Raw genomic sequence first — 22894 nt, 5'->3', positions numbered from 1 at the left:
GGTGGATCGCTCGCTCGCTCGTGAAGTTACCTCCTTTAGCAGCCGGTGCCGAGGGCGCCATCTCCTCCAGCTTATGAAATAAAACTAAACTATTTTCATTTTACCAGGGAAGGTCCACTGAGCTGTGTAGCTCTTTTACAGAAGTCATCTGGGGACAATAAGAGCTTAACGAAGTGGCTTATCGCGTACAAATTTATAGCGGCCAAATACGAAGGGAAAAACCGGAGGACCCAGAGAAAAATTCCATGCGACCACAGGGAAAACATGCAAACTCCAAATATACAGCAGGTGTCTGGGTCGGGATCGAATCCACGACCTCCTGCATACCAGGTGAGAGAGTTGACATCTCGCCACCGCGGCGCCCCAGGGGATGACAGGTAGTTACCCTCTGTCCCTGTTCTTTCTTTTTGTGACTCCACGCTCAACAATTTTACATTAACATGCTAATTTTTACTTGGCAGCCCTTTGATTGGTGGAAAACCCACCACCGTCGCGGTCGCTGCCCACCACTCACATTAACATTGGCTGCTGACATTTGGACTATGCCCATTCCAAACCTTTATAAACAGTTTCCCTTTAGAAGCTAACCCCCTCTTCCTGATGACGAACGCCTGTGTTGCGATCGAAACGTCGTAGTTTTTTGTTATTTTCTTTGAACCTATCTACGTGACTTTACCGAAAGACCCAAAGGATATGAATTCCTGCAGTCACGAAAGCTTCAAGTCGAGATTTAACGGTACACAGTTCAAGTGGCTTCCTAATATCAGAAGGAAAAGCGTTGCAGATGAAAGCGCGCGATGGTTAGCCATAAGCCACTGCTGCTGCGAGGATGACAAGGTGTTGTGGTTCATTTGTGGAAAGAACTTGTGTGTAAAGAGTGCAACCTCATAATGTATAATGATGGCAGTACAGCAAGCAGGTTGGTTTTAATCAGTATGGGTGTTAGGTGTTACCAGCCCCCTCCCCAACGTCACATGCGTGGGTTTTCTGCGGATACTCCGGTTTGTATGAACACTACCACAGAGCTTGGGGAATTGTAAGTGGCGCCGATTCTGGCTACGTTGCCCCTTTGTCTGTGGCTTCCCGTGGCTCCGTGCTGTAAATAAATAAATAACTATCCCTATATATTATCATTTAGCCTAAAACAGCAATTCCCAATCTATGGTACATTTGGGTATTTGTACCACAGGTGACACTGGCGGGACCTGTGTGACATCACTTTTTAGTTGTATGGATCTAGTTAGTTCAATAATCGTGTTCACTAAAACGTTGAAAATCAAAGGTAGTCGCCCTATGAAGAGACCGGATTTGACCATAGAACTGTGGAATTTCCCCCATCACCGGCTCAGGGCCGCGAATGGAGATGAACAGAGTCCCTCACGCACGCCTCTGCTCGGTGATGGTACCTCAACCAGAAGGCCGTCGCCGCCCTCTCCTCCTCTTCTCTCCCGTTGCCTCAGCTGCCTCGCCACGAACTCCTGCAGGCAGCCGTGAGCCTGCTCCTCAAAGTACGTCCGCCACAGCGCCGGCGCCTCCGCCGCCAGCGCCGACGCCTTGAGCCTCACGACGGCGTCCGGCGTGGCGCAGTTCAACATTACCACCTTGGCCGCCTCCAGCAAGGCGGCGTCGGCGTCCCCGTCGGCGTCCCCGCCGGCATCCCCGTCGGCGCCGCCCGTCACCTGCAGCACCACCGAGGCGCAGGCGTCGGAGTGGTGGCCCACGATGGCGTCGCCCGCGCCAAAGGGCCGGCGCGCCGCAAGCGCCGCGGGGCCACGGGCGGGCGCGACGAAGCCCTCGAGCCACGCGGCCAGCGCCCGGACGAGCCCCCGCCGGCGCGGCGTCCGCAGCGCCAGCTCCACGTCGACGAAGTGCTTCTCCAGGCGGTTGATGAGCGGGATGGGGAACTCGTCGTACACGACCTCGCGCTCCTCGATGACGACGAGGCGGAACCGCCGGTGCACGCGGCACTTGACGCGGTGCGTGCCCAGCCCGAGGTCCACGTAGCGCTCGCCGCCCAGGTGCACGTAGTACTGGTTGAGCGCGTCGTAGAGGCTCTCGTAGAGGTTCTGCAGATTCAGCAGCACCACCATTCTGCCCGTCTCCATGCACACCTTGATGCGGTTGATGGTGCGGCACACCCGCGTGTACTCCTGGTCCCCGGGGAAGCTCGAGCCGAAGATCACCTCGGCGTCCCTCAGCCTGCCGGCCAGGGACGGCTCCCGCTGCAGGATGGACAGCGCCGCGTAGTTCTTGGTGAGGAGCAGCAGGTACCGGCCGCTCTCGTCGCCCTCGGGGTCGCCATCGATGTTGGCGGCGACGAGCGCCAGCGGGTTTGGCGCGGGGCCCGGATCCGCCACGGCCGCCCCCACCGCCGCCGCGAAGTCCTCCAGTGGGTCGACGTCGTCCTTGCCGCCGAAGTTCCTCAGCACGGCTTCGCGGAGCTGCCGCGGCGCGGGCACGCCGCCGGACGCCTTCGCGAAGCCGAACATCGCCTTGACGAGGCCGTAGAAGTCGCGCAGGCCGAAGAACTCCCGGTCCTGCCGCTCGCGCACCCGCAGGTAGCCGTCGGCGAGCGACGCGAAGAGGCCTTCCAGCCCGGGCAGCAGGTCCACGCGCGACGAGCAGATGCCGCGGGCGGTCGCCCGCAGCTCGGCCACGTCGGGCTCGCCGCGCGACACGAAGATCCCCCGGTTCATCTTGGCGGGGTCCAGCGCCCAGTTGGAGATGCCCACGAAGGCCACCCTCTTGTGGGGCCGCGGCTCCTCGTCGTCCACGCAGCCGTCCTCCAGCAGCGGGTGCAGGGTCTTGAGCGGCATCTTGGGCGAGTCCTCGGCCAGCCCCACCTCGTCCAGCACCACGACCGACACGTACTCCTCCAGGTTCTTGTCCTCCTGGAAGCGGGCGCACTGCCTGAACGTGCCGATGATGCCCTCGGCCGTCGAGTGCGGGCTGCACTGGTAGGAGACCATGTGCACCTGCTTGAAGGTCTTGTAGAAGTCGGAGTGCGACGTCTGACCCTGCATGGCGTCCGCGACCACCGTCTTGGCCAGCGACTTGGAGCTGCCTGGCTTGCCGACGAGGAAGAGCGGGATCCTGAGCTCGGCGCACACCACCATCATGAAGACATTCTCCTTGAGCGCGGAGTTGCGCGCGATGCTGCCGCGCAGGTCCACGCGTTTCAGGAAGAGATCCTGGCACGCGGTGATCTCCCGCAGGATCCGCTCCTCGCGGTCGAAGGGCGCGGGCAGCAGCTTCGCAATCTCCTCTCGGTACGCCCGCTTATCCGGCAGCGAGGAGTGGTAGCAGATGGCGACGGCCACGATCAGCGACCTCACGACGCAGCCCGAGGGACGGGCCGCGTCGGCCGCCGCGTCTCCCTCTCCGCCGCCGCCGGACACGGGGGGGGCCGCCCGCCGTGCGGTCGTCAAAGAGCGTCGCCCGGCGGTCGTGGAGCCAGAGGAAGACGGCGACGCAGCGCTCCACGTCGCGGAGGCTCGCGAAGCCGCACTCGTGGCGACGCCGCCGCACGTGGCGCTGCGACGCCGCCAGCGCGGCGGTGACCAAGGCGGCGTCGCGCTCGGGGAGGCCGCGCTCGCGCGTCCGCCTGCGCACGATCTGCGCCACGTACAGCTCCTCGGCGCCGTCGCTCAGCCGCCCAAAGTCCCAGACGAGGGGCGCCACGCTCGGCGGCAAGGGCCGCACGCGGTACACGAGGTGCCGCAGCGGGATCCGGCCGAGCCTCTCCTCCGTCTCCTCGGCGCGCACGCGGTAGCCCAGGCCGGCCGCCTCGAGGAGCCGCACCGTCTCGGCCGAGCGCCGGCGGTACGGGTTGCACGCGGCGACGATCCCGAGGCCGCGGTCGGAGCGGAAGGGCCGCCCGTCGACGGTGCCGTCGCACAGCGCCTCCTTGACGGCGTGGATGGCGTCCGACGCGTTGGTCTCGTCGAAGAAGAGCACCGTGTCGAGGCCAAAGTCCTCACGGTTCCTCCGCGCCGCCTCCTCTGCCTCGCGCACCCTGGCGTGCACGACGGCCGCCGTCGTGCCGCCGTGCACCTTGACGAGCTTCAGGTTGTCGGCCGGCCGGCCGGCGCGCTGCAGGTCGCACAGGTAGCGCAGGAGGCGCGTCTTGCCGCAGCCCGTCTCGCCCATGACCACGACGGGGATGCCGCAGCGGAAGCGCATGTGCACGGCGAGCATCTTGGTCACGTTGTCGGCCGTCAGCTCGTACGTGTCGTCCGGGTCCATCGGCCACTGCACGCCCAGCACGGTGCACAGCAGCTCGATCTTCTCGTGCCGCGGCAGCGCGTCCACGTCCACGTCGAAGCGCACGCCCTGCGTCACCAGGCTGCGGTGCAGCTGGCGGCTCATGACGGCGCGCTTGACGATGGCGCCCGTGCGGTGATCCACCGCGTCCAGGGAGCCCTCGGTGTTCTGGCGCAAGTGGAAGCCCAGGAAGGTCACGGACGTCCTGTCGCCGTTGAAGAACACGTACGGGTGGGGGCGGCTCTCCCACGTCACGCGGAGCTGGAAAGGGGCGATGTCTTGCTCCTCCTCCTCCGCCTCCTCCTCCACGTTCCGCGCCACGGCGACCGCGCGGCGTGCGCTCGCCGCTCCGGGGCTCTCGTCGGAGATGTTGAGCGACGGCGTGGCGAAGTCGCGCGCCATCAGCACCATGAACTCGACGACGAAGGTCCGGAAGCCGGCCAGCGTGTCGCCGACGTGGGACTGGTCGCAGAACACCGAGCGCTCGCAGTCGCGCAGCTGCCGGTCGAGGAAGCGGACGAAGTTGCGCAGCTCGGCCCAGGAGGGGTCCGCCAGGCCGCAGTACTGCAGCACGACCTGGAGCCACTCGGCGGGGCTGCCCGTCACGGAGCCCTTCTTGTACCTGAAGGCATCCAGGTCGTGGCCCAGACGGAACTTGCGGAGGTACTGGAACGGACGCTGGAAGGCAGGGCTGGCGAAATTCTCGAGGTCCATGCGGTTCTCGGGGATGTCCTCTGCGGAGCCGCGGCTCATCAGCCGGGCCTCCATGTCGAGGCACTCCTTGGGGGAGTGGCACCGCAGGCGCGGGAGCAGCTCCAGAAGGCCGACGGCACGCTGAGCCTAAGGGCGGCATCGCGAACACAGCAACCACCTTGAACGTCGCTCCTCCGCCCTCCGTTGTTGCCGGAGGGCGACTGCCTCCAACTGCCCAGTAGCGTCCTTCACGAGCCTCCTCCACAGAGGCCAGTCTTGACACCGCCGGTACCAGTCATTGGCAAGTCCACTCAGCTCCATAATCCTCTCATACCACATCACTCCATCTCTTGTTTAACCCGTGCCGTGGCCGTTTATCCCCCTCTATCAGGCCGAACAAAAGGTCTTTTAGAGTATTTGGCTGGCGTAAATTTCCACGTGGCGATAAGCCGCTTCTTTGAACTATCGCTCGTTTGTGGCCAGGTCGCTTCTGAAAAATAATCTTACAGCACAGTGGGCTTTTTATTGTTTGTTGTTGTAATTTTCAGACCCGGCCCGACTTTGAACAAGAGCTTGATAGCTCATCGGATTCCTCCAGTCTAAATACAGATTGTAATTCTGGAACTCTCGGGACCCGGCAATGACACCCTCTCCTCCTGCAAACCGATGCCGATGATATTTCACTCGAGTGAATGTGAGGTTCATTTGATGGCCAAGGACAAAGATCCCCCGTGTAGCCTTAACATATTCTTGGGGCAAGTGCTGTTAACACGTAGCAGCACCAAAGAAAAAGATCCTCCCTATAGCCTTAACAGAATGTTGGGGTAAGTGATGCTAGCGAGCACCTATGAAGACCGGCACAGCGCACGAGAGGATGGGTGGCCATGTGAAATGTAAACTAAACTAAACTATTACTTTTATTTTAATAGGTAAGTCCCCGCTAAGCTACGGTAGCTCTGTTTCAGAAGTGACCTGGCTATCTCCAATGATAGCTCAACGAAGTGGCTTATCATCATGTGGAAATTTACATAAAATGTGGAGGGAAAAACCGGAGAACCAGGAAAAAAAAATCCACGCGATCATGGGGAGAGAGAGGCAAACTCCAAATATACAGCGGGCATCAGGGTCGGGATCGAACCCACAAACTCCTGAATACCAGGCGAGGGATTTAACATCTTACCACACACACACACACACGAGCACGTGTGCTCAAACACACATGAAACTCATTCCTCAACACATTCCTCAATAACATCGGGACAGTCACGGTCGCGAGATGTTAATTCCAAATACACAGCAGGTGTCAGCGTCGGGATCGAATACATGGCCTCCTTGCATACCGGGCGATGTAGTTAACATCGCTCCACCACGAGTGGGAAGGGGGGGCAGTGGGGGATAAACCGGCGGGGGCTGGGCTCACCTGGTGAGGGGTGAGTTGCACGTCGGACTCCAGCATCTCGATGACGTAGAGGTGGGACGGGCGGCAGCGCCACACGGCGCCGCGCTGGTCCCACAGGCAGCGCAGCACCAACAGCTTGAAGAGGAACGAGCTGAGGCCCTTCTGCACCTGCGGCCGCGCGGAGGGAAAGGCGCCGGTTGCTAACAGCACTTAGCCCCGATAGCATGGCAAAGGCTACGCGGGGGATCTTTGCCTTTGTGTCTGCGTGTGTGTGTGTACGTGCGTATCCTGGCCAAACCCTATTTGGCGGAGCCAGGAAACTGAATCTGTACCCTCGGGGCTCCTCCAGAAACAGCCAGAAACAGCCAAAAGCCATTGCGGGTGGCCACGTTGAATGTTTGAACGCTCACTGCGGAGGAGAGGCTGCCACTCCTCTATCGGGAGCTGGACCGGTACCGCCTGGATCTCTGCGGTATTTAGGAGGTCCAGTGGACTGGCTCTGGCTCCTGCCACCATGAGAGGTGTACAGTCCTCTACTCGGGGCAGGAGACTGCCAAACAACACAGAGTGGCATTCTTCTGAACAAAATAATGAAGGGGCATGGGTGCGTGGCTGTGAGATGTGGGAAGCTGTAAGCCCCAGGCTACTTTGGACTCGCCTTCCCATCAACTAGAGGCTAGGAGCAGTGGTCGTGGTTACTTATACCCCACTGAAAATGAACATCAGTGAAGGGATGCAGGCAAGCTCGATGAGTCAGATGCCCTGGATGACCTTCTGTCACAGGTAATAGCTAAAGTGGCCCCTCGAAATAGATTCATCCCGTAAGGTGACTTTAATGCCCGAGTGGGTCATGATGCTGGCACCTGGTCTGGAGTGATTGGAAGGTATGGGCCAGATCAGCTCAATAACAACGGTAGGCGGCTGCTAGACTTTTGTGCAGCCCATGGGCTTGTAATTACCAACACGATGTTCCGTCATCGGCGCATCCACACAACATCATGGATGCATGCTGGGTCCAAGCAAGAACATCTGCTGGACTAAATAGTGAAAGAACAGCAGATGCGGGCCGATATCCTTGACACTAGGACCTACTGTGGAGCTGATCTGCCCACTGACCATCGACTTGTCATCTGTAAGATGCGCCTGTCATTCTTCCACTCTGGTGGTGGGTGTACATCCAGGATCCCATTCAAACCCACAGTGGTCTGGTCTCAGCTGATGAAAGTTGCAAGCGAGAATCTCTTCATCGCTTGCAGCTGGGGTTTGCATCATCCCCCACTCCTCCTGATGCCGAGGTGAAATCGGCGAGGTTTAGGACTGTGGCAGCTGCAATGGTTGCTTTGGGTGCACGGTCCAAACCTCCCCAGAGACCCTGGCTGACAGAGAAGGTGTTTCGGCTGGCTGAGGAAAAGTGACAGACCCACTCTCACCGTCTACAGCATCCCACGTCAGAGAGTGAGGAGGCTTACCACAGCCTTCGCTCGGAGGTTCGGACAGCCGTGCGGTGCTGCAAGGATTGGTAATAATCGCGGGTTGCTGAGAAATTGGAGTCTGCCTAAGTAGCCCGCGATCACAAATCACTCTTTAAATCAATCAAAAAAGTTACTTGCAGTGCTACACCTATCACCGTCATTCGGGGAAAGAAAGGTAACTGGATCTCCTACCCCCAGGTACAGGTTTGTAGATTTGCTGAGCATGTCTGTGAGGTCTTGGAGGAAGGGAAATCCCTCAGGCTGGAAAACATCATGGGGCAAAGTGGGGATGACCCTACCGAGGTCTGTGCGTGTAGGTGTGTCTACATGCGTGTACATGCGTGTACCTGCATGTACTTCTGTGCGTGTACTTCTGTGCGTGTACGTCTGTGCGTGTACGTCTGTGCGTGTACGTGCGTGTACGTCTGTGCGTGTACGTCTGTGCGTGTACGTCTGTGCGTGTACGTGCGTGTACGTGCGTGTACGTCTGTGCGTGTATGTCTGTGCGTGTACGTGCGTGTACGTCTGTGCGTGTACGTCTGTGCGTGTATGTCTGTGCGTGTACGTGCGTGTACGTCTGTGCGTGTATGTCTGTGCGTATACGTCTGTGCGTGTACGTGCGTGTACGTCTGTGCGTGTACGTCTGTGCGTGTACGTGCGTGTACTTCTGTGCGTGTACGTCTGTGCGTGTATGTGCGTATACTTCTGTGCGTGTACGTCTGTGCGTGTACGTGTGCGCTCACGGCGGCCGTGACGTCGATGTGGAAGAGGCACGGCGTGGCCTTCCCCGGGGCCTCCTGCAGGTCGACGATGGAGGCGAGCACGGAGCTCTCGTCGACGGCACTGGCGATGAGGCGCAGCGTGCGCAGGGTGCAGCGCCCGCCCGGGCACGTCTGCGACAGCGACTCGTGCAGCCGCCGCACGTACAGCGACTTCCCTGCGGCACCGCCACCGCCGGACGGACGACCGCGCTCAGTTCGCTAACGCTGCCGGGCATCGATCGTCGTCGCGCCGGACGGAATCGACGGACACGGAGTCATTTCGCACGCGGTGGCCGTGGGCCAAATTGACTCGTCGCGTTTCGACGAGGCGCACACGGAATGAGGAATGAGGAGGATTGTTCTAACCGCCACCACCCCCCCCCCCCCCCCCAGTATTATCCGGATAATAAGAGACGCTCTGGAAAAAGACGCACGAATAACAGGTCGTGCTCAATTAAGAGTTATGCTTATGTGGTCACACACGTACGCACGGACACACACACGCACGTAAAGACGAAGACTTTTGGGGCAAGTGCTAAAAGCGATTAGCAGCACTTACGAAGGCTGGAAAGGCACACGAGGGGGGGGTGGGTGGCCAGCACCACGCCCGGCCGTCTTTGTCTCCCTACTGGCCGAGTCAACCTAGGGGAGGAGCCCCAGGATCGGCCGCACGGTCCCGATAGAGAGGAACTCACCGACTCCGGCGCGCCGGGATGTGACGAGCCGCACGCTCACGGGGTCCGAGAAGACGCGGGCGGGCGAGCGCTCGTTCCGGGGCGCCGTGAAGTGGCGCCGCAGGTACCGGCGCAACTCGTCGGCGGGCGCCAGCGGGAAGGCGCCAACGCGGTAGCGGCCGAAGGAGGAGGCGGCGTAGCGATGCTCCCCTGCGGCGCCGCACAGCAGCACCAGGCGGTAGCAGGGGTCGGAGCTGGCGCGCAGGCGCTCGAAGGCCTCCTCGGCCCGCACGCTCGCGTCGTAGCTCAGCAGGTCGGCGTGCACCAGCGAGTAGATCTTGCCCGCTCCGTCTCCCGCGTTGACGCCGTCGCCGCTGTGGCCCAAGGCCCTCCTGAAGAACAGCTCCACCTGCGGGGGAGGCCGGGAGGAGGCTGTCACGGCGAGACGTGGCGGAACGGGACGTGACGGGTCGCGGCCAAGTTCCGGCGCCAAGCCCTGAGGCTCTCCCCTGGCATAGTAGCCCCCAAGAGAGACCCCCTCCGAGGGGTCCCTCCTGGTAGACGGATGGCACGATCTACGTCTATCTACGTGTTTGTCCGCGTGTCTGTCCGCCGTCTGCGTGCCTGTCCGCGTGTATGCCTACGTGTCCGTTTGCGCGTCTGTCCGTGCGTCCCCCCACCTGCTCCGTCGTGGTGTCGGGCGCGCACACCAGCACCTCGTCGCACGTCGGCAGCCGCTCGGCGTCGCCGTGCCGGTAGACGCACAGCGCCGCCGCGTACACCTCCGCCTCGCGGCACACCACCAGGTTGGGCTGCCCCGCCGTCAGCCCCTCCGGCAGCCGGCGCAGCACCGGGCACCGCCCGGCGGCGAGTCGCGCCAGCGCCCGCCCCAGCTCCCCCACGCCGAGGTGCCCGTCGGCGCCACTCTGCGCGAAGCGCCGCCACAGCCGGAGGAGGCGGTCGCCCACGCCCGCCCGCTCGTCGTCGGCGTCGTCGCCGGACGGAAGGAGGGAAGGGCAGGGGAGGCCGGAGGCGGCGGCCGCGGCTTCGCGGTCCGCCTCTTCGGCCGCCGCGACGGCGCCGTCGAACGCCCGGCTGAGCGCCGCGACGCTGTCGCGGCGCTGCAGGTTGCCGAAGACCCAGGCGATGAGGTCGCGCTCGAACGTGGGCCCCAGCTCCTGCACCGCCGCCTTCGCCGCCGCCTCCTCCACGTCCTGGTCCACGAGCGCCTTGACGGCGCCCAGCAGCCGGCTCGCTCGGGAGGACGACGACGACGACGAGGAGGAGGAGGAGGAGGAGGAGAGCGGGGCGGGCGACGAAGGGGAGCGCGACGGATCGCCGCCGGCCACGGCCCCGACTCTCGCCGACGGCGCCGCCCGTTCCGAGTGGAGGAGAGCGCGAGCGACGTGCTCGGCCGTGCAGTCCTCCCTGATGAAGGACAGCAGCGTGAGGGCCGCCACGCCCGGCGACGCGCCCGCCCCGCCACGGCCCCCGGCGCCGGCCGTCCGCCCCGCCAGCGCGCCCAGCTCGGAGCGCAGCAGCACCAGCTGCTCGGCCGTGTAGAGGTTGAGGTGGTAGAAGTCGCGCCGCTTGTCCTCCACGTAGGCCTTCCACTCGGCCAGGCAGCGATCCATGGCGCGGCACAGCGGCCGCAGCTCGTCGCCCGCGCCGCCCATGGCGTGCAGGTGGGGGACGCCGCGCAGGCCGAAGTCGACGATGGCGCACACCGTGCTGCCCGGGGCGCAGAACACCTGCGCCGTCCAGCGGCGGAAGAGGACGCTGCCGGCCGAGTGCAGCTGCAGGTAGAGCTCGGCGAGCCGCAACACATTGCCGAAGACCTGCGCGCACACACACACACACGCAAGCGTGAGTGTGTGTGTGTAGAACGTACGTAGCCAACCGTGTTATAATCGGAGGTGAGGGGGGAACGACAACAAACTAAACACAAAAAGTGCTGCTGAAGCGTTTTCAATCTAAATGTAACAGATGATGGCGATGTGTGCGTGGCTTTGTCGAGATAAATGTGGCGAGATGATGTGAAAAGGTTTCATGTTTTGCCATGAGTACGTGTGGTTAATGTAGACTTGATGCCTGGCAAAATGGTATTTATTTAGTGTTTGAACATCTTAACACCGCCAGAAAGGGTAAACCCTATTCTTATATTTTGTGTACTTTGATACTGGCAAAAAAGTCCCACAGAGCTGCGATGATGATGATGAGAAAGACGATGACGGTGGGTGTGTGTGTGAGAGATGTGCCCTGAGCGAACATCTGAGACGATGACGACGATGACGGTGTGTCTTTGCGAGACGTTGGCAAGTAGATCTGACCTCGGAGAAGCGCTCGATCTCCTCCTTGCCCTGCTCCCGCTGCCCGGCTATGAGCATGAGCTTGCTCTGCAGCTCCTTGACCTCGCCGAGGCCGTAGACGCGCTGCTCCCTGAGGTCCCCGCCGCCGTCGACCGCCGCCGCCGGCACCACGAGCTTCAGCACCGAGTCCATCGTGGGCTGCGGGGAGAGGCAACGCCGCGGCCGTCGCGTTTGTCGGAGCGTCGCCACCACCCCCCCCCCCCCCATCCAGGGCTGGGCCAACGTCCTCGACAAAGAGGGCCGGGCCCCGGGGGCACGCCGACGGCCCCTCTCCAGTTTACGGAACCCATCGCGGCCTGCTACGCCGGCGTTGGAAAGTCCCGCGCGGTACGTACTGCGCGTACGTCCAACTTCTTTCGCGCCGTACGTAGCCAACCGTGCCGATCGGAGGTGCGGGGGAAGGACGACGAGGCCAGACACAACAGCGATGGCAGAAGTTCTAAAAGAAGCAATTTCCACCCCGGGTGAACGGCGAGGCCGCTGGGTGCCCGCCCCCCGTCTCGCTGGCACGAGCACCGTTCGCCCGCTCGGCCGGCCGGTCGGCCGGTGACGCGGCCCCCTGACTCACCTTGCTGCCCGTGGGGAAGACGGCGCCGACCTGGTAGACGCCGCAGGCGTTGACGGCCGTGGCGAGGGACAGCGAGGACTTCTCCACCGAGCCGTGGCTCTCGTGCACCGTGCGCAACCACGAGAGGTGGCGCGCCGAGTCTTCCTGCGCGCCGACGGCGAGAGGTCGAGACGCGGGCGGTTATCACACGGACAGTCATCACACAGACAGTCATCACATGGGTGGTCACACGGGCAGTCACATGGGTGGTCGTCACAAGCGCAGTCACACAGGCGGTCACACAGGCAGTCATCACACAGACAGTCATCACATGGGTGGTCACACGGGCAGTCACATGGGTGGTCATCACAAGAGCAGTCACACGGGCGGTTACACAGGCAGTCATCGCACGGGCCACAGCGGGACAGTCACGGTCGCGGGATGTTAACTCCAAATATACAGCAGGCATCAGGGTCGGGATCGAAAGCACAAACTTCCTCCATACCAGGCGAGGCAGTAAACATCTCGCCACTGGAGCGAGATATTAACGACCTCCCGCACGACCATCCGACCCGTGCGGAGCCGTGCCGGGGGGCGGACCGGCGGACGCACCAGTTTCTTGGGCAGGTTGCGGTCCCTCTCCAGCGCCTTCCACAGCTTGCCGAGCGCCTGGTGGAAGTCGGCGAAGTTGGCGGAGGGCGGCAGCTCGTAGAGCAGCGAGGAGAAGCCCTGCACGGCGTCGTGGAAGAAGGCGACGCGGTCCACGTCGGCGTCGTTCTCCCCCGCCGAGATGGACGCCAGGTCCACAAACACCTTGAGCTCGCTCAGCTCTACCGGGGGGAGGGGGGGGGAGATGGCGGCGGTGACACGGGGAGACTCGCGAACGTGACGCGCGACACCGTGGCCACAGCACAACATCGGCACAGAGACGAGTACAGAAACTTACACAGAGACCAATAGACTACTCACATAGAGACCCATAGCACCACATAGAGACCTATAGACTACTCACATAAAACCCATAAACTACTCACACAGAGACCCATAGACTACTCATATGGAGACCTGTAAACTACTCACATGGAGACCTTAGACCCACAGACTCACAAATAGCTATATAGCACCACGAAGAGACCCACAGACTCACCGAAAATTCCCCGCACCTCCGATTAGCATGGTTGGCTACGTACGGTGCAAAAGAAGTTCAAGATACAAACTACTATACACGACACTACTACACTACTGTACACTAGACTATACACTCCAATTAGTACGGTTGGCTACGTACTATGCGAAAGAAGTTAAATATACGTTGATTAAAAAAAAAGAATCTGTGAGATGGAATTGAGCGAGTTTGTGAGAACGTGAGAAACAGGGTTATGGCAAGGAGAGTCGACGAGCAAGAGGAATGAATGAAGAGGCGGGCGGGCGGGCAGGCGCGCGGACCGAACGGGCAACGTCGCGCACTCACTCCCGACGGACTCGCGGACCCATCTGATGAAGTCCCGGCTGCGCGCGAGCACGTCCAGGCAGTCGATGCCTCTCTTGTCGATCCCGGCCAGGATATTCTTGGCATTCACCAGAGTCCTGGTGATGCACTTCAACTGCTTCTCCTTCAAACTCTCATCCTGCCAAGTGCACACGAGACACGCCAGACCAAGGCAAAGATCCCCCACGTCGGCATTTTAACAGGCGGTTGGGGCAAGTGCTGTTAGCTAGGAGCGGGGCCCGGCCGCCTTTGTCTCCCCAGTGGCGTCAGGTACGCGGTTAAGGCTGAGCAGACCTAAAGGAGACCAAGGAGCAGTGCAAATATTCACAACTATCATTGGACTCAAGCGGGAATCGAACTCAAAAAGAGAAAGATCCCCCGTATAGCCTTAACAGACTGTTGGGGCAAGTGCTGTTAGCGGCACACGAGGGGGTGGGTGGCCAGCACCACGCCCGGCCACCTTTGTCTCCCCGTGGCGATGTTAACTACACGCCACACCAAGGACTCGCTCACTAGCACACTCGCACAGACGCCCGTCATCACGTCCCTTAGCCACGAGTCCTCTTCCATCCTCAACTCGTGCAGGACACACAACAATCGTGCGGTTGTTCATTCTGCTGCTCCTCGTCACCCAATCAGTCGTCCACGTATTCAACCGGCCATCCTATCAGCGGGCTTCTGGTTATCCGCCTTTAGTCACGCGCCGCCGCAGACATCCTCGGGATTTGAGGCTCTTCCACCGCAATCAGCCTAAGCGCTCAGAAGCACGTAAACCATTCGGACCACCGACACAATCACCGATCGATCGCAGTCGTCGATTCAGCGACGGCGTTCGGGCGCCGGGCTTGCCTCTCCCGCGGCGCTCGCCACTCACCAGGTCGGTGAGCGAGTCCAGAACCGAGAAATCCCCGGCGAGGCCCAGAGCGTCCTTCGCTCGCTTCACCGCGCCGGCCGCCTCCGTGGCCAGGCCCAGCTCGCGGAAGTCCGCGATCTGCTCCGCTCGCTCCTCCACCCACGACGTCTCCCGCGCGGCGGCGACGCCGTCGCCCACCGCCGCCAGCAGCAGCCGCAGCTCCTTCTCAAGGTTGGCCACGGCGGGGGCCCGCGCCGCGCCCCCGGCGAACGCGGGGGCGAACAGCCGGCGCGCGTCGTCGAGCGGGACGGCGCCGGCGCGCACGGCGCCCAGCAGCGAGCGCAGGCGCTGCACGCAGGGCGCCCACGTCGCGACGCGCAGGCGCTCCAGGGGCACGGGCGCCGCCGACGACGCCGCACGGGCGCAGGCCTTCCAGAGGCTGTCAAAGAGCCAGCTGCGCTCCAGCCGGGAGAACTGGCGCGCCATCGCGCGCAGCTCGTCCGTCAGGCCGAAGCCGGTGACCTGCGGCGTGCGGGCGAGGGCCTCCGCGTCGAGCCGCCCCGGGTCGACCCGCACGACGGCGTCCAGGCGGCAGTCGCTGCGGTCGGACCGACACAGGCGTTCCAACGGCTCCACGTCCACTGGAAGGGGCGGCCCGCGTGGGTTAAAGTGGATTTTTTTTATCGTAAGAATAAAAACATTTCTTATTTATAATGATATTTAAATAATAATAAAAATTTAAATAAAAAATTTCGATCGTAATTATGAAAAGTAAATAATAACATGACTCATGTTATAACAACTTAAATTACACAAATAAAATATGTCAAAGACCCGTATGAGCACAGCCTGAGCCAGCATGGTAACGGGCGGCCGTGACGTGTGGTTGTGACGTGTGGCTGTGACGTGTGGTTGTGACGTGTGGTTGTGACGTGTGGTTGTGACGTGGTTGTGACGTGTGGCTGTGACGTGTGGCTGTGACGTGTGGTTGTGACGTGTGGTTGTGACGTGTGGTTGTGACGTGTGGCTGTGACGGGTGGTTGTGACGTGTGGTTGTGACGTGTGGTTGTGACGTGTGGTTGTGACGTGTGGCTGTGACGTCTGGCTGCGACGTGTGGTTGTGACGTGTGGTTGTGACGTGTGGTTGTGACGTGTGGTTGTGACGTGTGGTTGTGATGTGTGGTTGTGACGTGTGGTTGTGACGTGTGATTGTGACAGGTGGTTGTGACGTGTGGTTGTGACGGGTGGCTGTGACGTGTGGTTGTGACGTGTGGTTGTGACGTGTGGTTGTGACGTGTGGTTGTGACGTGTGGTTGTGACGGGTGGCTGTGACGTGTGGTTGTGACGTGTGGTTGTGACGTGTGGTTGTGACGTGTGGTTGTGACGTGTGGTTGTGACGTGTGGTTGTGACGTGTGGTTGTGACGTGTGGTTGTGACGGGCGGCTGTGACGGGCGACTGTAGCGGGTGGCTCCTTTTGATTGGCCTACACCTCGTCTCCCCAACCACCGGTGTTAGACCAGAAAACAACGCCAAAAGGCTCCTATAGTTACCAACGGTAGTGTGGGAGAGCGCACACACAATCTAACAACTGGGTTATGCCCAACGTCTGTGTGTGGCGATCCGCTGCTGGCTCACAGGCCACGCCACGTGCAGCGGCGTAGCAACCACTACCACCGCTACCACCACCACCCCCACCATCACCGCCGCCACCGCCGCCACCACCACCCCCACCACCGCCACCACCGCCACCACCGCCGCCACCACAACCATCACCACCACCGCCCCCACCGCCGCCCCCACCGCCGCCACCACAACCATCACCGCCACCGCCGACACCACCGAGGCCGCCCAGCATAACCCAGCAGCGTATAGACCACGGCTGGCGACGACCGAGCGAGATCGGAGGGCGATGAAAGACGCGGACCTGTGAGGAACTCCTGGACCGTGCGACACAAGTTGAGCAAGGCCTGCACGCTGCGAGCCTCCTCGTCTACCGCCTTCACCGCCCGCTGCCTCGCGTCCAGCACCGCCTCCAAGGTGCTGAGCCCGGGGCTACCGTCCAACGACCCTGAGCAGCGCGGACGAGAGAAGTCGGCGCAGCCTTTCATCACTCCGCTGCCGGATGGAGGCCCCCCCCCGCGCCGCGTGGGCCGTGGTGGAAGGGGGGGGGGCATTGCTCGGCCGTACTTCACCATGTCACTCAGACTCTCATTGTGTCACTCAGACCCTCACTGTGTCAGACTCTCACTGTGTCAGACTCCCACTGTGTCAGACTCCCACTGTGTCAGACTCCCACTGTGTCAGACTCACACTGTGTCACTCAGACTCCCACTGTGTCAGACTCCCACTGTATTAGACTCCCACTGTGTCAGACTCCCACTGTGTCAGACTCCCACTGTGTCAGACTCTCACTGTATCAGACTCCCACTGTGTCACTCAGACTCTCACTGTATCAGACTCCCACTGTGTCAGACTCTCACTGTATCAGACTCCCACTGTGTCACTCAGACTCTCACTGTATCAGACTCCCACTGTGTCAGACTCCCACTGTGTCAGACTCCCACTGTGTCAGACTCCCACTCAGACTCTCACTGTGTCAGACCCTCACTGCTGCAGGGCGTCTCACCCTGCACCCTGCAGAAGGCAACGCGCCGCTCCAGCACGATGCGCAGCAGCCCCAGCTTCACAGAGCCGTCCAGCACGGAGTGCAGCAGCAGCTGCAGCGACGACAGCCCCGACGCCACCAAAATCCTTGCAGCCTCTCCCAGGCTCTCCATGAGCATCTGGCTCGTGCCTGCACACGCACACACGCACGCACGCACACGCACGCACACACAAGCGCACGCACGCGCACGCACGCACACACGCACGCACACGCATGCGCACACGCACGCACACGCATGCCAGGCGAGGTGCACAGTGAGACCACTGGGCGTAGTTGGGAGGCAGTCGCCCTTTAGCAACGGCGGAGGGCGGAGGAGCGACGCTCTATGGGACTATGTGAGTCTACAGATCTCTGTGTGAGTCTACAGGTCTCTTTGAGTCTACGTGTCTCTGTGTGAGTCTCTAGGTCTATGTGTGAGTCTACGGGTCTCAGTGTGAGTCTACAGGTCTCAGTGTGAGTCTACGGGTCTCTATGCGAGTCTACGGGTCTCTGTGTGAGTCTACGGGTCTCTGTGTGAGTCTATGGGTCTCTGTGTGAGTCTACGGGTTATTAGTGTGAGTCTACGGGTCTCCGTGTGAGTCTACGGGTCTCCGTGTGAGTCTACGGGTCTCTGTGTGAGTCTACGGGTCTCTGTGTGAGTCTACGGGTTTTGTTGTGAGTCTACGGGTCTCTGTGTGAGTCTACGTGTCTCTGTGCGAGTTCACGTGTCTCTGTGTGAGTCTACGGGTCTCTGTGTGAGTCTACGGGTCTCTGTGTGAGTCTCTAGGTCTATGTGTGAGTCTACGGGTCTCAGTGTGAGTCTACAGGTCTCAGTGTGAGTCTACGGGTCTCTATGCGAGTCTACGGGTCTCTGTGTGAGTCTACGGGTCTCTGTGTGAGTCTATGGGTCTCTGTGTGAGTCTACGGGTTATTAGTGTGAGTCTACGGGTCTCCGTGTGAGTCTACGGGTCTCTGTGTGAGTCTACGGGTCTCTGTGTGAGTCTACGGGTTTTGTTGTGAGTCTACGGGTCTCTGTGTGAGTCTACGGGTCTCTGTGTGAGTCTACGTGTCTCTGTGCGAGTTCACGTGTCTCTGTGTGAGTCTACGGGTCTCTGTGTGAGTCTACGGGTCTCTGTGTGACTCTACGGGTCTCTGTGTGACTCTACGGGTTTTGGTATGAGTCTACGGGTCTCTGTGTGAGTCTACGGGTCTCTGTGTGAGTCTACGGGTCTCTGTGTGACTCTACGGGTCTCTGTGTGACTCTACGGGTTTTGGTGTGAGTCTACGGGTCTCTGTGTGAGTCTACGGGTCTCTGTGTGAGTCTACGGGTCTCTGTGTGAGTCTACGGGTCTCTGTGTGAGTCTACGGGTCTCTGTGTGAGTCTAACGAGCGGAGCTGCCGGGCGGATAACACGCAGCGAAGTGGCACAGTGAGGTACACAGGTGGTGCATCTGTCAGTCGTCTCGGTCGGTCAACCCATGGCACCTGGGCCTGTTCCGTGGCCTCATCCTGCACCGAGCCTGGCACAGCAGTTAACCTATGGCACCTGGGATTGTCAGGTGACATCCTGCACGAGCAGTGTTCTGTGAGGGCCACCACACATTTTATAGCAATGTTGGGTTTCACAGCAGCACGGTGATGATGGTGGAGGGTGTTTTCACATTCGTGTATTGTCGGGGGCCGCACTTAAGGCCACCAGTGGCCGGCGGGCCTTGCCACGAAGGACACCGACGGCCTCAAAGTGCACCTAGCACGGCACAACCCCTGCGGGTGACGTCACGGCCACTCGGCGGCGGTCCCCACCGTGCATCTTGAGGAGGTTGGGCGCGGCGTCCCAGGTGAGGAGGTGCCTCACGACTTCCTCCATCTCCTCGACGTGCCGCCCGCCCCGCCGTGGCCACGCCTGCTCCACGACGCGCGACAGCACCTTGCCGAACGCGCGGAGGTCGTGCTCCGGCAGCTGCCGAACCAGATCCTCCTCCCGCTTGTTCTGCACCAAGCACAACAACATCAAGACAACGATCCACTACCCCCCCCCACCCCTGCCGTGTAGCCTGAACACACCGCTGGGGCAAGCGATGTTAGCGAGCGGCTCCGAAGGCCGGCACGGCGCACCACGGGGTGGGTGGCCAGTCGCCACGCCCGGCCGCCTTTGTCTCCCCAGTGGCGACGTTTACTACAGACCGCACTGGGCTGAGTCGACCTAGGAGAGGTCCAGGATCGGTTCGTGTTGGCCGTGAGACGGAATTGAACTCGGGCTGTTGGGTTGGTAGCGCAGCGCGCTAACCGCTACGCTACCGTTCACCACACGCGCACGCATGCGCGTGCAACACACGAGACAAAGATCCCCTGTGTTGCCTTAACAGACTGTTGGGGCGAGCGCACCTATGAAGGCCGGCACGGCACACGAGGGGGGCGGGTGGCCAGCACCACGCCCGGCCGCCTGTCTCCCCAGTGGCGACGTTCACACACCGCACCGGGTACTCGTTTGAAGCCGAGTCGACTTAGGGGAGGCGCAGCATCGGTCCGGATAATCGTCACCGGCGTTGGTGGTGGCCGAGCGCTGCGCCACCGCTCCCCCCACGCGACATCGCACGTCGTCTGCTTCACGCGTCCGCCTCTCCAGACGTTTCCTTAACGAACCGTCAGCCGCACCAGCGGCCGTCGTGGGAGCGCGAAACTTTCAGCAGCATCGCTTCAGGACGAGCAAAGCCTGGACCGGTTTCGACGCGCGGTGCCTTATCAGCAGTCAGCCTTTATTCAGTCAATGCTGGGGAACTTCGGAGCTATAGGCAAGGACCCTCCCCGAATGATACGGGGTCCTGAATTGACCCGAAATGATACAATAATATATAATAATTACATAATGACGCTAGTCATTATTGAGTTGCGTGGCGTGATTGGTGTTCGAGGCAGCTGTCAGAATCATGCTCTTTTCACAATCCTTCTCTACTCGGAGCACTAAAAGCAATCCGCTTTTATACGTCGAGATAATGTATTTTGCAGAGGTGGGACAAAGTCATTGTTATGCAAGTCCAAGTCGAGTCGCAAGTCATCAAATTCATGACTCGAGTCTGACTCGAGTCCAAGTCACATGACTCGAGTCCACACCTCTGGTATTTTGTGAGTTTTTGTTTTATATTCTCAAGGATTTAAAGATTATTCTGGCGAAATAATTACATTAATAATAGGAGTACAAATTGAAAAGTTAAGAGAGATTTTTAATGAGCTGTGGTCAGTCTCCTGTACTAATTATTCCCACCTCTTTGGTGTCGCTATTATCATATATATTTTTTATCATTTAACGTCTGACCTTTCAATTCAATTCAATGGAAAATCCCGTGTAGCCAGTTACCCAGCTATAGTTTCGGTGGCGACGGCGCGCGGCCACGAACGACAGAGTTATCGTTGGGGTGACTGCGACCGAGCCCGGCCAGCAGCCAGCCAGGAAACTCGAGGCATGGATTGTCACTGACAGTGGCAGCGGTCGTAGTACGACGACGACTGAGGGATGCACAGAAGGATGGATGAGGGATGCACGGATGACGGCGGCGTGCAGCTGGCCCACGTCACCTGGCAGATGATGTGAATGACGTCCAGCGCCGTGGTCTCGAGGCAGCTGCACAGGGCAGGGTGCAGGGCCGCCGACCTGGTGTCTGCGTGGCAGTACACCTCCACCTGCCGCTGGGGCGTCTCCTGCACGCGGAACACGACTCGGTGTCATTCTGTGTGGGTCTACGGGTCTCCGTGTGGGTCTACGGGTCTCCGTGTGAGTCTACGGGTCTCTGTGTGGGTCTACGGGTCTCCGTGTGAGTCTACGGGTCTCTGTGTGGGTCTACGGGTCTCCGTGTGGGTCTACGGGTCTCTGTGTGGGTCTACGGGTCTCCGTGTGGGTCTACGGGTCTCCGTGTGAGTCTACGGGTCTCTGTGTGGGTCTACGGGTCTCCGTGTGGGTCTACGGGTCTCCGTGTGAGTCTACGGGTCTCTGTGTGGGTCTACGGGTCTCCGTGTGAGTCTACGGGTCTCTGTGTGGGTCTACGGGTCTCTGTGTGGGTCTACGGGTCTCCGTGTGGGTCTACGGGTCTCCGTGTGAGTCTATAGGTCTCTGTGTGGGTCTACTGGTCTCTGTGTGAGTCTACGGGTCTCTGTGTGGGTCTACGGGTTTCTGTGTGAGTCTACGGGTCTCTGTGTCAGATGATAATTGATTTTTTACCCTTTTATCTGGCAACAAAACTGACACCGTTTTTACAAGGAGTCATGTTTGCATTGACCACAATACCTGCAGTTGGAATGCAAACAAAAAACACAACTATGATAATGTATGCACTGTCCTTGTGTTTTTTGTTTGCATTCCGACCGCAGGTATTGTGGTCAATGCAAACATGACTCCTTGTAAAAAAAAGGTGTCAGTTTTGTTGCCAGATAAAAGGGCAAAAAAACTATTCTCATATTTTGCTACTGGCAAAGGAGGTTTCAATGGTGTCTCTGTGTCAGTCTATGGGTTTTTTGTGCCAGCCTATGGGTCTCTGTGTGAGTCTGTGGGCCTCCGTATGAATCTGTGGGTCTTCGTGCGAGTCGATGGGTCGATGTGCCAGTCTATGGGTCAGTGTGCGCAGGGGATAGGGAAGGGTAGCGGAGGGGCGCGGGGGGAGGGAAGCGGAAGAAAGTGGGCGACGTGGAAGAGGCGAGGCCTTGAGAGAGGAGAGGAGGGCGCCGCTGGATGTAACCGTCTCCGCTGCCCGAGGAGCGGGTGGGAGGCTGGGGCAGCGGCGTACCCGGGCCATGCGCTCACGGACGGCCTGCAAGAGCCAGGCGGTCCACAGCGCATCGAGCTCCGCGTCTCCGAAAGACGCCGCCAGGTACTTGCTCCAGGTCTGTGAACCACGCGCACACACAAAGACTAAGATACCCCGCATAGCCTTAACAATGCTGTTAGCGAGCACCTACGCAGGACGGCACGGCACACGAGGGGGTGGGTGGCCAGCACCACGCCCTGCCGCCTTTGTCTCTCTAGTGACGATGTTTACACACCGCACCGGATACTCATTTGAGGCTGGGTGGACCGATCGGAGGCCCAGGACCGGTTCAGATAATCGTCATTGGTGTTGGCTGTAGCAGGAATCGAACTTTGGTCGCCGTGTTTGTAGTGCAGTTGCGCTAACCATTACACACAAGCATAGATACACATACACCCATACAGACAAACACACATACACGCAGACATGTAGACCAAAGATCCCCCATATAGCCTTTCACAGACTGCTGGGTCAAGTGCTGTTAGTCGAGCAGCAGCACCTAAGGAGCCGAGTGGCGGTGGTGGCTACTCTGCTGCTGCTGCACGTGGCTGCCTGTAGTCCAGCGCTGTGGAGGCGACAGCAGCGAGGGTTGGTGGATCACAGCACAGATGACTAAATGTTGCGTCGAGGAGGAGCTGTACCCCGGCTTGCCAGCAGAGTGTGGGATAGAGTGTTGCACCCTCGCGCAAGGCATGGGCTTTCTTCGAAGGGTGCTCCGGTTTGCTCCCACACGTCTAAGAAACACTCGCGAATTGTCTAAAAACGTCTTGATGCGGAGATAACCGCAGAGCCACTGTTGGTGCCAGCTCACCGCCTGGCAGCCTTCCAGCTTGGTCTGTGGTTCCTCAGCGATTGTGAGACGTATTTACTGTACGTTGAACTTCTTTCGCACCGTACGTAGCTATCCGTGCTAATCGAAGCTACGGGGGAAAA

General features: G+C 60.1%; 1 protein-coding gene across 1 annotated transcript in view; it reads right to left on the bottom strand.

Annotated features, from left to right (window-relative positions):
• LOC144950492 (E3 ubiquitin-protein ligase RNF213-like) overlaps positions 1-22894 on the bottom strand; it is a 75198-nt gene that overhangs the window by 33628 nt on the left and 18676 nt on the right. The window contains 16 exon segments of the mRNA XM_078880630.1: positions 1407-3404; positions 3406-5103; positions 6377-6523; positions 8571-8764; positions 9284-9671; positions 9943-11100; positions 11593-11769; positions 12200-12343; positions 12791-13008; positions 13650-13806; positions 14542-15161; positions 16446-16589; positions 17148-17315; positions 18969-19155; positions 20739-20861; positions 21941-22039. Of these exon segments, the coding sequence (XP_078736756.1) occupies positions 1407-3404; positions 3406-5103; positions 6377-6523; positions 8571-8764; positions 9284-9671; positions 9943-11100; positions 11593-11769; positions 12200-12343; positions 12791-13008; positions 13650-13806; positions 14542-15161; positions 16446-16589; positions 17148-17315; positions 18969-19155; positions 20739-20861; positions 21941-22039 (7620 nt within the window).

The sequence above is a fragment of the Lampetra fluviatilis genome, chromosome 58 (genome assembly GCF_964198595.1).
Source record: "Lampetra fluviatilis chromosome 58, kcLamFluv1.1, whole genome shotgun sequence".
In the NCBI taxonomy this organism is placed as follows: domain Eukaryota; kingdom Metazoa; phylum Chordata; class Hyperoartia; order Petromyzontiformes; family Petromyzontidae; genus Lampetra; species Lampetra fluviatilis.
This window is presented reverse-complemented; position numbering and strand designations above follow the sequence as displayed.